Raw genomic sequence first — 12,617 nt, forward strand, 5'->3', positions numbered from 1 at the left:
TTTCAGCACAACAATACCTGTCTACAGAATGCTAGGAAAACCAAAGTCTGACTGCAGTCTAATCATATATACCGTATTTTACGGACTATAAGACGCACTTTTTTCTTCGAAAAATTGCCTCCAAAATTCAGGTGCATCTTATAGTCCGTAGCGTCTTATAGGTATTTTTAAAAAAAAATTGCTTAAAAATTAAGGTGCGTCTTATAGTCCGTAAAATACAGTATGTATCCTATTTACCCAATTGCAAGCTGACTGTTTTTTTAATTTTTTTGTGGTTCAAAAATGACCCCCATTTTACCACCATTAATATGGTGGTAAAATGGGCCTTTATCAATGTAGTTAAAAGTTTGGAAAAAATATCATAAGCTGCCAGAGATAAGTTTCCATGAATTTTGTATGCACGTGTGGAAAAATATTTACAGAGAAGTCATCGCTACGGCATTTAAAAAGTGTTTGATCTCGGAATGTGCCTGAAGGCACTGATGATGACGCTCTGTATGAATACAGTGACAAAGAATCAAGTGACACAAATTTGAGTCATCTTATGACAGTAACTGAAAAATTAAATGGTGTAAAATTTATTACTTATGCTTGATTTTCATCTTTTATTTATTTTCATTTTTGATTTCTTGGGGTTGGCTTATGCCTTGGATAATTGTACTCCTGTGGCCAGCATTAAGGCTGGACCTGTCTCTGATAGAAAATGCAAGATTTTTGAAAGGCAAGATGACTCAACACCATTCTGGCATGTTAGAACAATTACATACATATTTAAAGGAAAAAACGGGAAGAAAGGGAAAAAATTCCCATTCAGTTGTTGCACAAATTTATATCTTCCATGCTTGAATGCCTTGCAACTGTTATAAAGTGAAATTCATTGCAAATGGGGTTGTAAGTGAATTTATGATAGTGATATATGTAAATTTTATATTATTGTGAAAGAAGTTAGACTTTTAATTCAAAGAAACCTTTGATGCATGTTTTGACTTCATTAAATTTATTTCAATTTACTGTAAGACGGCCTTGCAAAGAATTACATGGAAAATAATCTGATAATATAAAGTCTGCTGAACTATGGTGAATGAACAAGAATTTTCTAGTAGAACTTTTTCAGTTTCTGCTGAGTTTTTAATTAGTTTTTAGAAAACTTTTAAGTAAGCTGTCATAAGTCAAATAGGAATTTCTCATTGGTTCTGTTCTCAGAAATGAACTTTGATACAATACAATATTGAAGTGACCAACAAAAATAGTATGGTACTTATGGCATTTAATACAGTCATAATTAAAAGTATAATTATGTACTAGTGATGAGTGATATTTCACTATTAGTAATTTAACTACTGTTACTGAAAAGTCACTGATAATCCCAGTGACATAATAATTCAATATTTGGTGATTCATGATTTTTGTAACTACATTTAAGAACTGACCAGAAAAGTATCAGCCATCTTTACAAAAATTACTGATTACTGAATATTGAAATATTATGTCATTGGCATTACTGATGACACTTACTGTAAGTGATCTAATCACCATTTGTGTTACAAAGTATTTCTATAATTTTGAAAAACATTTTAATTTAATTTTGTTCTGTATTCTATTCACATGCCTTGGATAACTTGAAAAAGTCTGTTCAAATAACCGAATGTTCAAAAATTAATTGTATTTGATTCTTTTTCGCCAAGGATGGTGGCTGTAAGCTACTACCAAGTACATCTTAAGCTAATAAATCGTGTTTATAATGCCACTTCACTTGTTAATTATTTCATATGGTTGTTGGTGTAAAGTGTCTTTTTATGATTATAATCAACATTTAAAGTGTGATAGTTGTGTGACTGACATTCCATATGATATAAACTTAACAACCAAGCTTTGGTTGTCACTTTTGGACAGTGAACAGGAAAGTTTGAATCTGCTTGAATACACTTCACATAAATGGTTAAGCCACTGATAACACAGGTTTGCATGCAACATGATGTTGGCTGCTTATGCTTTATGTAAATTGGGCATTATTTTTTTATTTCAGCACTAATAATTTACATCCTAGTTTGTAATAATTTAAAATACAAAATGGATGATCTTTAATGATATTTACATTTGAAACATAGGCTTATATTTTAAGTCATTATACATTTCAGTATACCAAATATGAAACTTAGTAAATAATGTCAAAAATATTGTTAATCATTTTGTATGCTAACACCTAGTTTAATACACAATTTTTTTAAAAATTATTCTTTAAAAGCTGCACAGGTATTGATAGTAATGACTTTATTTTATACATGATGATTATAATGAAACACATTACTTTCTTTGTTAATGATTATAATGAAACATATAACTTGCTTTATTATATTGTCAAAGTCTTTTACAATACAGTAATACTTCGGTTTTCGTTGATTTCAGTTTTGGTTTTCATTGATTTTTTTTCTGCAAAAAATTTGTCTTGGTTTTTATCAGTTGCCTCAGATTTCATCAGCATACCCATGTGATTTCACTGCTAATTTTGTGAAAACAAAGGGTGACCCATGTGTTTTCCTCCTCAGTGTGGTATTGTTTCTTGTTGTGTGAGCATTACCCCATGCATCTAGCCAAACATTGCTTTCCTTTCCTTTTAGCTCCATCATGAAACCAAAGAAAGTTTCCAGAGCCAGCAGCAGTCCTTTGAGGAAGGTCAGGAACATGCTTGAGTTGAAGGAAATTGTTGAAAAATACAAGAGCAGAATTAAAATTGCTGAAATTGGCTGCATGAAGTTGCAATCCACGATAAATTCTATTGTGGCAAAAAAGGAAGCAATAAAGAAAGTTAATGTAGTGAAAGGCGTGAATGAGATCGCAAACAATTGAAGATGTCGAACAGTTATTATTAATTTAGATCAATCAAAAACAGAATTATTATAATACAATAGAATAATAATAGAATAATGTAAGAGAATAATAGAATTATTATTATTATTATTATTACAGTAGTGTGTGTCGTTTATCCGAATCAGTTGGGGACTGGGGTTGTTCGGATAACTGATTTTTTTGGATAACCGATTATGTACCGATATGAAAAAATATATTAACCTATCCGATGTTGAAATTTTTCTCCATTGCGTGTCGCTTCGTGTTGAATTTTCGTCGATTTTAAGCCTAACGAAAATTTTTATAATAATAATAGAGCCTATTGTATTGTTAAAAATTATTTCTTTATTTTGTACAAACAAAATAAATATATTGAAAAATATAAAAACAAAAAATTATACTTTAGAAGTTAATCTAGTATCAAAAACGTTTGATTCAGCACGATACAGTCCGACTGGAAAGCTTTCGGTTAAACAATGCTCTACTGTATTATTATTATTATACAGAATTATAATCATATTAGTCTTTTATATTCATTTTATATTAATTTCTTATTGTTTTTAGTATTAAATACTATATTTATTCTCTATAAAATGTGTCTTTGGTATGTATTTTGGAGGGTCTAAAACGAATTAATTGGATTTACATTGATTCATGTGGAAATAATTGCCTCGGTCTTTGTCAGTTTTGGATTTTGTCGGTTGTTTTTGGACGGATTATCGACAAAAACTGAGGTATCACTGTATATATCTAGTAATATTTCAGTAGCTCTTGCTTACATTTCAAAATTGTAATTGTTAGAAATTTGATGAATTATTGTGTATCTTTAAAATTTTATTACTTGCTAGTTAAATGTAGAGCTTTTCATTTTAATTGCCAAATTATCTTGGCTATTAATTTGGAGAAAAATTTAAATAAAATACTCATTCTGCCAGCTTTTATTTCTATTATTTCTTTTAATCTTACTTGCAATTTGTAACAGTTTATGTTTTATAAGAAACTATAAATATCAAATGCATAAGTTTCAAGATCTTCACGAATATTATTTTATTGAGCTATTTATTGAAAGATAAAAATAAATATGAGATATGATTGGTTGTAATAACTATCTAACCTCTTTTGATAAAGTAATTTTTTCCGTAGAATATAAAATGTTCTTACCTTAAATTATTAATGAATTAATATTTTACAAAATGAAGAATTTTCATTACAGTTTTTTATTTTTTAAAAAAACTAGAATATGTTTAAAGCAGATATATTTTTATTTAGTTGTTTAGCCTATGACAGAATTTTTATAGTTGGGAGTATTATTTTAGAATAAATGAATGATAAAATAATTTAGATGACTTGTATGGACTTAAAAAAGATTATGTTATATTAGACAGATGAATAAAATAAAGCTGAATTACAAAGACTTATTTATATTAAAACAGAAATTTAAGATTTGAAAAAATGGTAGATTGTATATGAAATTAGATGTTAACAATTAAGTAAACTACCATTTTGGTTGATTGTAGACTCAATTCTTGTTATTTCAGGTTGTCAAGTACACAAAATGTAGCAAGAAATTTGTCTGAAGGGACACCTTCAAATCAGATTTCCTCTCATCAGTTAGATAAAACACTCTATCGACTTGATTCTGAAGTTCGAAGAACAGGTCGCATTGTTAGAAGAGATGTGGAAAGCATTTACAATCAAATAAGCAAAATTGGTAAATATTTATTATATGATTAGTGTGTAAAGTATGCATATACGATATAGTACAGTCAAACCTGTTTTTATGCGCTCCTTTTATGTGCGATTTTTATTTGTGCGATTTTTTTAATGTGAATTTTTAATTTGTGCGGTATAGTTGGCGACTAGTCTCGTGCGATTCGTCATGTCTCACGTTGACTTATTATAGCTAAATAAACTTATTATAGCATAAATGCACTTATTATAGTAATATTATTGCATGAATATGCGAAAAATGAAATAATTTACTTTTTAAGTCAACAAAACACCACCTGGACAAAAATATGTAAAACAGACGATAGACCAGACGATGCAGTCAAGTGCTGACATCTGTTGTCAATAAATTCTATTTCGTATGGTTTTGAGTTATTTTCTATGTGAGACTTTTTTTTATGCATAAAAAATTATTTTTTTAATTGTGTTGCGAAAACTATTATTTACAGCCATTCGTGAAGTTTCGTGAGATTTTTTTTAATGCGTTTTTTTTAATGCGGTCCCTATCCCCCGCATAAAAACAGGTTTGACTGTATATAAATCCTTCATGAAGTAAATTTTAAATTTGACTAGGTATGAATATTTAGAGGCCCACCAGTGGCCAAGCAGTCTTCGTTCCCTGAACACTGGGAATTTGATCATTGGTTCACACCTTGCTCAAATGGGCTGGCCACATGGAGTTTTCCAGGTTTTCTCCACATCTGTAACACCTAAATAGGGCCAGTTACCCTTAAAAAGACCTCCCAGAAGGCATCCCCTAGGCAGATTGCTTAAGTGTTGAGTTGCCATAACTAAACAAACAAATAAGCATGAATATTTAGAGTTTTACAATTGTTAATAATTGGTTGAATAATTATTGAATTAATTGTAATCTGATAATTTTAAGTGAAATTAATATTTGTTATTTAGAACAATTATTCTCAATTTATTTCAACATATGGAGTCCTAAAAAGTGTAGAACTTATGAGGAATCCCTATCTGAGTAATATCCATACCCCCAAATTATAGGTACAAATTTCTGGTACCTTAACCTAAAAATATGTTTCATTAGTAGATAAAAAAAAATTAAATTGAAAATAGAAGGAAATGTCAGCAATTATTTGTCTTTTAAAAAGCTTTTATAGCAAACCAGCATGCACATTAATGGTGTGCTGCTTTGCTTAAGAGACTTTTTGTCTGGAATTAATTTTTTTTTCTATAAAAAGTTTTTTGAAACTATTTTATTTGTATTCACAGATCATTTTAAAAATTTGGAAAATTTATTTCCTAATATAATACAAAGTTTAACTTACAATTTAAATGCTTGTAAAAATATATATAATACACTTGTTGATATTTTTGTAATGTTTCAATAATAATAATAATTTTATTTTAATAAGTAATATTTTCTTTATTCTTTATAGGCAATGTTACCAGTATTCAAGGTTTAATATTACTAAGGTGTTGTGGGTCTTTGTTGCCAGAAGAACGTCAACATGAGAGAACAGAATTAGCTATGTCTGTATGGAACTTACTAGAAAAATTGAGTAAGTATAAATATTTAAAATATTCCTAATTCTTCATTCTTTATACTATTAGCTTTTATTAAATTCAAGATTAAATGAATAACCAATAAAGATACCAGTAAGAATGTCTAAATTATTTTGTCTGTTTTGTATTAAGACTTAAATAATAGTGACCCCCAAAAAAACACTGAACTTGCATCTATGTATTTAAATTTTGTTATTTAATTAATTTCTTAAGATATACATCTTATTTATATATATAGTATATATGTTACTGTTAAAATTAGAGAATGTTGAGATTCTCCAGTGAATGTCGACACGTACGACAGCCCATTGGTGGAAGACCAAATATTTGGTGATATTATTAATGTTATGTTATGTTAGTATAGGTTTAGGTTAGGTTAGGTAAAAAATGTACTTCAGACAAGCAGCTGCAACTAATTCGAGAAATGGAAGGGAAGGCTATACATGTGTAATTGCAAAAAAAATTGTTATACGACTAAATGCTAGGAACAATTTTTATTCAACGTCCACATCAGTGCATGCTGAATGTCCATGTAAGTGAGAAATAATGATATTTAGAAAATATTTTGTACATGCATGAAACGCCTGTGTGAATGCTGACATTCACTGGAGAATGTTGACATTTGCAGGATTTCTGTCTTTCACAGTAACATATACATTTTAAGCAAACATCTAGATGATATTAACCCCTTTATGTTTGTTTTTTTAAAAAACTTCTCAGAAAAAAATCTTTTAATTTTTTTATAATAATAATTTCAATGTAAAAGTGCATCCAATATAAAAAAAAGAAATTGCCGTGATAAAAATACCCCTTAAAAATGCATTTATATAGAAAACTGCTAAAAAATGTAAAATAATTTAAATTAAATGCCTTTAGTTAGAAAATATAGAGGTTGGTTCCATTGATTCCATTTGACTTGCTACTTTAAATGGAACCAATGGAAACATGCCAATACCCATTGAGGTGACACAACATAGAACTGATGCAGCTCCTACCACATCAGTGTCAGATGATTGCTGCAATTGTCTGACACTAACTCAACTGTTGTCAGGTGTTACTATCAGCTTAGTTCAAAAGAAAATTGTTTCAATTTTTAATATTGATTAAAAACAAATAGCAAACTTAGTTCATTACAAACATGAAAGATAATCAAGATTTCAGTATATAGTTTGCTGGATTAATAGAAAGATATTTTCTCAAAAAAAGGATGCACCCAAAAATATCATTTACCTCCATATAACTAGTGTAATTAATAATAATCATTAAGTTCAATAAATCCAAAGCAACTTTTTTCTTTGAAAACAGTTGTGGTTACTAAATGAATTGCTGTTAGATCATTTGAGTTGTGATTTTCATCAATTGTATGTCACTATCATGTTACTGCCAACTTACTGCCAGATCATTTATTGTTTCACTTCAGTGTGCACTCAGCCTTAGAGACATCTCAGCATTGTTTAACATATATGGGAAAAGTGAAATTGGCTAGATTAATTTTCCATAAAGGAAAATTTATTTGAAATTTATTAATTTTGAAATTGAAAGGTGTGATTTGGATCTGTCAGAGAGAATCTGATTATGAGTGTTTGTCTCATATCTCTGATTGAAGTTACTGTATCAGCCTGAATATAACGCGACCCCGAATTTAACGCAACTCCGAAATTTTCATAAAGATATTTAGAAAAAAATAATAATACTCATAAAAGAATTCAAAGAAAGTAAAATTCAATCAGATAAGCATTTATTTAGGTAATTATAGCTAATAATACAGGTTACATTCATGTCAATAAAATTAAGTAATGTAAAACAAAATTAATATTACGTAAGTAACAACAAAAAACGGAAATGTTTATTCAGAATCTGAACTGTTTTCAGAATGATAAACCGTAGTGATAAACTGTTCCATTTCATCATTCTTCTACACCAACCCATACTTGCCTTAAAGTCCTTTCTAGGAATGTTTAAATTAGCAGCCTCTTCTAACGCTTTAAATCTTATGACTTCACGGGATATTGGGCACCCTTCATTTCGCTTTTCTATTACGAATTTTAACACTTGCTGCTCAACTTCATTAAACCTTCTTTTTTTAGGTCCACTAAAAGATTTTCTTGAAGAATTTGCATTCTTATATTTCCTTAAATCTTTTCTCCATAGGCGGATGTTTACTTCTGGAACTCCGTATTTCCTCGAAGCTCTCAAGTTGTTCGTTCTTTCTGCCTCGTTTGCAACCATAATTTTAAAATTCATATCATAGATTCTCCTGGTACCTTTATTTATTTGACTCTTTGATGAGCCTTTTTTCTCAACACTACCTTTATTACTCACACTCATTTTTTATGGGCAATAAAGAAAAAAGTAAAGTAACCGTCGCTAGTCACTAGAGCAAAAAACAAATGAAACAAAACAGTTGCGTGAGACGTTAACAAGTGGAGACATAGCCTTACTATAGTAGTGCTATGCAAATAAAAGCGCAGGCCTACTAACTAGCTCACATGGTTGTTTTGAAGTGGTCGGTCGAGCTAGGAATTGGACGGACGTTCAGTCGCGTTTCAACCTCTGTAGGAAAATGTCCTTGTTTATATTACATTCCATTACTTAAACCCCGAATTTAGCGCAAGTCGATTTTTTAACGGAAAATAAATGGTCGAAAAATATCGCGTTATATTCGGGCTAATACGGTAGGTAGAAAAAAGTTCACCATTGCATTTTATTTTTTTTTTCTTTTCAAAATTCTACCCTCATTTCATATATATCCCATGACCTCATTTCCATTAAACATTTTGAAATGAATTCAAGATGATGGCCTCCAAGATGACAGCTTTCAGTTAACATACACAAAGATGAGTGCCTCTAGGCATAACACATATCAAAATTTGTCCTGCTCAACTTAGTTTGATTTTATAATGATGTAAATGACTTTTGACTCATCCTGTATATCATACCAACTACTAGTATTAATTTTTAGGATTTAAATTTGATAATTTTAGGATTTTTCAATTTTATAGTTAATAAAATGAATTATCAGAGTTTTCATTTTCTAAATAAGTAAATAAATAAAATAAATGAACTATTTAAATATTTCAGAATGTCCTATGGATGTTAGTCATTACAACACACTGTTGAAAATTCATTTGGAAAATGAACACAAGTTTTCACCAACTGATTTTCTTGCAGATATGGAAAAGAAAGGAATTCAGCCAAATAGGGTACTACTGTTAAGGACTTAAAGGCAAATATTTTAGTATTTGGAAATATAGGGTTATTAATTCAGGGTTAATTGTTTTAGGTAACATATCAGAGACTTATTGGACGATATTGTCAAGAAGGAGATATAGATGGTGCAAGGTAAATTTTTTTAATATTAACTGTAACTGAAATTAAAGCTATATTATTTATAAAAATATATATATATATATATATATATATATATATATATATATATATATAAATTATAAATTAAGTTTATATTAAATTTATTAGTAATTTAAGATGGCTATTGCTGTAAATTATTTTAATAAATAAAGAAATTTTAAAATGTTGGAAGAGAAGATTAACCAGAATGGAATTTTAACTTACAACCTTTCAACCTTTGCAAACTAGGCAATTCTGTTCCTAACTCTGCAGATTTCTGATATGATCTTTTACATGTATGCATAATTGGGTTGCATTTTCAAAAAAATTGTAGACCTATAAATTTCCTCTGTTGTTCATTGTCTGTCCACCTGTCCATCTTTCTTTAATCTCAAGAATGGAGTTAGATAGATGAAAGGTGAAACCAGATATGGAAACTGTAATTGGGACCTCCTGCTCCTATTAACTATGTATGAATTTCTGATGCAAACTGGAAGTTGTTATTTAAATGCAAAAGTTTTCCTCTGAAAGCAGTTAATAGATGACTGACATGACTTAATTATTAAAGGAAAAGTTTGATGTACAGGAGCAAGTCACTACTAATTTGAGGTGGACAGCATATATTTTAAATTAACTAAATTACAAATATTCAAAATTGCAGTCTGACATTGTGACAATGTCAAAATAAATAATTGCTCATTTTGAATTATAAATTATTTATTCTAGTTGTTTGATTCATTTGTATTTACATGAAGAAATCAAAAAACAACACCTCAGTCACTACAATTTTATTAATACTTTTGACCTGAACTCCCATACAAGATATGGAAATGACTTCAACCACTCCAGGACAACACCCATATCTCTTATAGATGTTTGTTACTTTTGTTTTAAACATGTTTGCTCAAATTTTCTATGGCTGTAGACTTTCAGTTTAGTAATAACGCCTAGCTTCATCTGCTGACAAAATTTAAAATAGAATATTCTAAGTTTTTCAATTTTTATTGAATTTTTTTCCACAATAGTTTTTTTCATCTTTTTTTTTTTTAAATTTTTTATCATAGTTGTTAATGTTGCTATTGAATGAGCAGTTATTTATTGTGACATTGTCACAATGCCAGACTGCAAGTTTTAATTTATTTAAAATATATGGTCTCTGCCTCATATTAGTAGTGGCTTGCTCCTGTACATCATACTTTTCCTTTAATAATTAGTCATGCCAGTCATCTGTGTAACACTTTTCAGAGAAAATTTTTGAATTGAAATAACATGCTTTCCAGTTTGCATTGGAGATTTGTATATAGTTAACCTCCTGCCCTAAGGTTTCTATATATAAAAGTTTTAAGCTTTCAGCATTGTATCTTTATTAGAATGCTGCTATTAATTATTATTTTCTAAGGTCACATGACTTAGCGAGGGGAGAGATGATGTCATGTAACAAGTTTCTTCTGGAGAGAGGAATGACATATATTTAACATCTGCAAGACTATAGAGAGAATCAGATCAATAACAAAAACAACACAATTATTGGAGTTTTAATGTATTTCTTACAGAGCACTACGCCTAACTACTGTGGGTGATTGGTTAATGAACAGTTCAGACTGCAAACAAATTGAACAATGAACACTTTCGCAAAAGATTTTTATGTTCAGACAACAAACATGTTTGGATAATGAACATCTGACAGAAAAAGCGATACTATGTTTAATTTATAAAATTATATTTTATTGGCATTGATGAATGGTTTATAGAATGAAACTTTCACAGTTGTGTACATAACGTTTTTTGCACTAGTTGATTTCTGTTCTCCAAATTTTTGTAAGTGTAATAAGTAAATCAGCTACTGGAAAAATAAACTATTAAAAAACAAAAACTTTAATGTTTCCAGCAATAAAAACTATTTAATAATAACGTTTTCGACTGTTTTAAACAGCCATCATCAGTTAAAACGAACTTAAACAAAAAAGAATGCAGAAAAAATAGAACCCAAGCAATACAAATATCTAAAATTCAAAAATAATTCCAAGGTAAAAATGTCGTTGTATATTAGAAACTAACAAAACTGCGCATGCGCTAAATATCGTAGTAAGAATAAAAATAAAAACAAATAACAAAAAATACTGCCGCAAAAATATTTCTATTACAAGAAAGAACGTTATGCATTTCGGTAAAACGACTTCCATGCCGTGGATAAACCATCTGCGTCCCTATGGTTAATGCAACCCGTGTTAACGTGGGCTTTGTAGATTTCCAGCTTTTCTAGATGTTTCAGCATTTGTTTGTTGGTCGTGGCCCTAATAATAGATGCTTTGTCCCAATGAACGTCGACATCTTGATGCTTAGCGAAAGCTGCTAGCACAGTAGTATCCAAGCTCTTATTGATGGAGTATCTATGCTCCTTAAGCCTCTGCTTTAAATGTCTCATAGTTGCACCAACGTATACCAGATCTGTATTAAACCGGCGATCTTTTAAAGGTATAGAATATATTCCCGTCTTAAAACTCTGGTTCTCTTTCTTCTTGTCGTTTCTCAATAATCGATATATTGTAGGATTACGTCGATACAACAACTTTATGTTGTTATTTCTGGCTACTTTCTTAATCATCATGTGCAAGAATGGAAAATAATTGAGAATTACTTTTCTTCCTTGATTCATAGGAGGAAGCTGCCGATTTTTTGCCTTCCGAAATTTGTCGATAAGCCCATCAATCTCTTTACTCCGATATCTGTGTTGTAATGCTGTAGTGTGGATGTAACTTAATTCCTTGTAGGTGTCAATAACACTGGTGCAATGTGTGTGAGCACGTTTGATCCAGGCATGAAAAGCTGCATATTTAAAATTCATCGGATCGAAAGAATTTTTTGGTATAATAATGGGCTGATAGCTGGGTTTTCTATAAACGTCCGTCCATATTTGACCCTCCTTGCATGTGATTGAAAGATCAAGGAAATTTACATTAGAAGCACTTTCTTGGTCCAGCGCTAAAGTCAAACCATATGGGTTTTTGTTGATTTCTTGAAGGAAATGCAGAGCGCTACTATCATTTTTCCAAAGGATGAAAACATCATCAACATATCTTGTATATAAAACGATTTGATGTTGAAAGAAGGGTATGACTTTGTTTTCCAAGCGACGTAATACAAGCTCACATAAAATAGAGGAC

General features: G+C 29.9%; 1 protein-coding gene across 1 annotated transcript in view; it reads left to right on the plus strand.

Moving 5' to 3' along the window:
- bsf (bicoid stability factor) overlaps positions 1–12,617 on the plus strand; it is a 98,732-nt gene that overhangs the window by 8,750 nt on the left and 77,365 nt on the right. Inside the window, exons 2-5 of the mRNA XM_067276931.1 lie at positions 4,386–4,558; positions 5,979–6,101; positions 9,187–9,308; positions 9,389–9,447. Of these exons, the coding sequence (XP_067133032.1) occupies positions 4,386–4,558; positions 5,979–6,101; positions 9,187–9,308; positions 9,389–9,447 (477 nt within the window). The remainder of the gene's footprint in view (positions 1–4,385; positions 4,559–5,978; positions 6,102–9,186; positions 9,309–9,388; positions 9,448–12,617) is intronic.

This window comes from Centruroides vittatus, unplaced genomic scaffold (genome assembly GCF_030686945.1).
Source record: "Centruroides vittatus isolate TY-2023 unplaced genomic scaffold, ASM3068694v2 contig_717, whole genome shotgun sequence".
Classification (NCBI taxonomy): domain Eukaryota; kingdom Metazoa; phylum Arthropoda; class Arachnida; order Scorpiones; family Buthidae; genus Centruroides; species Centruroides vittatus.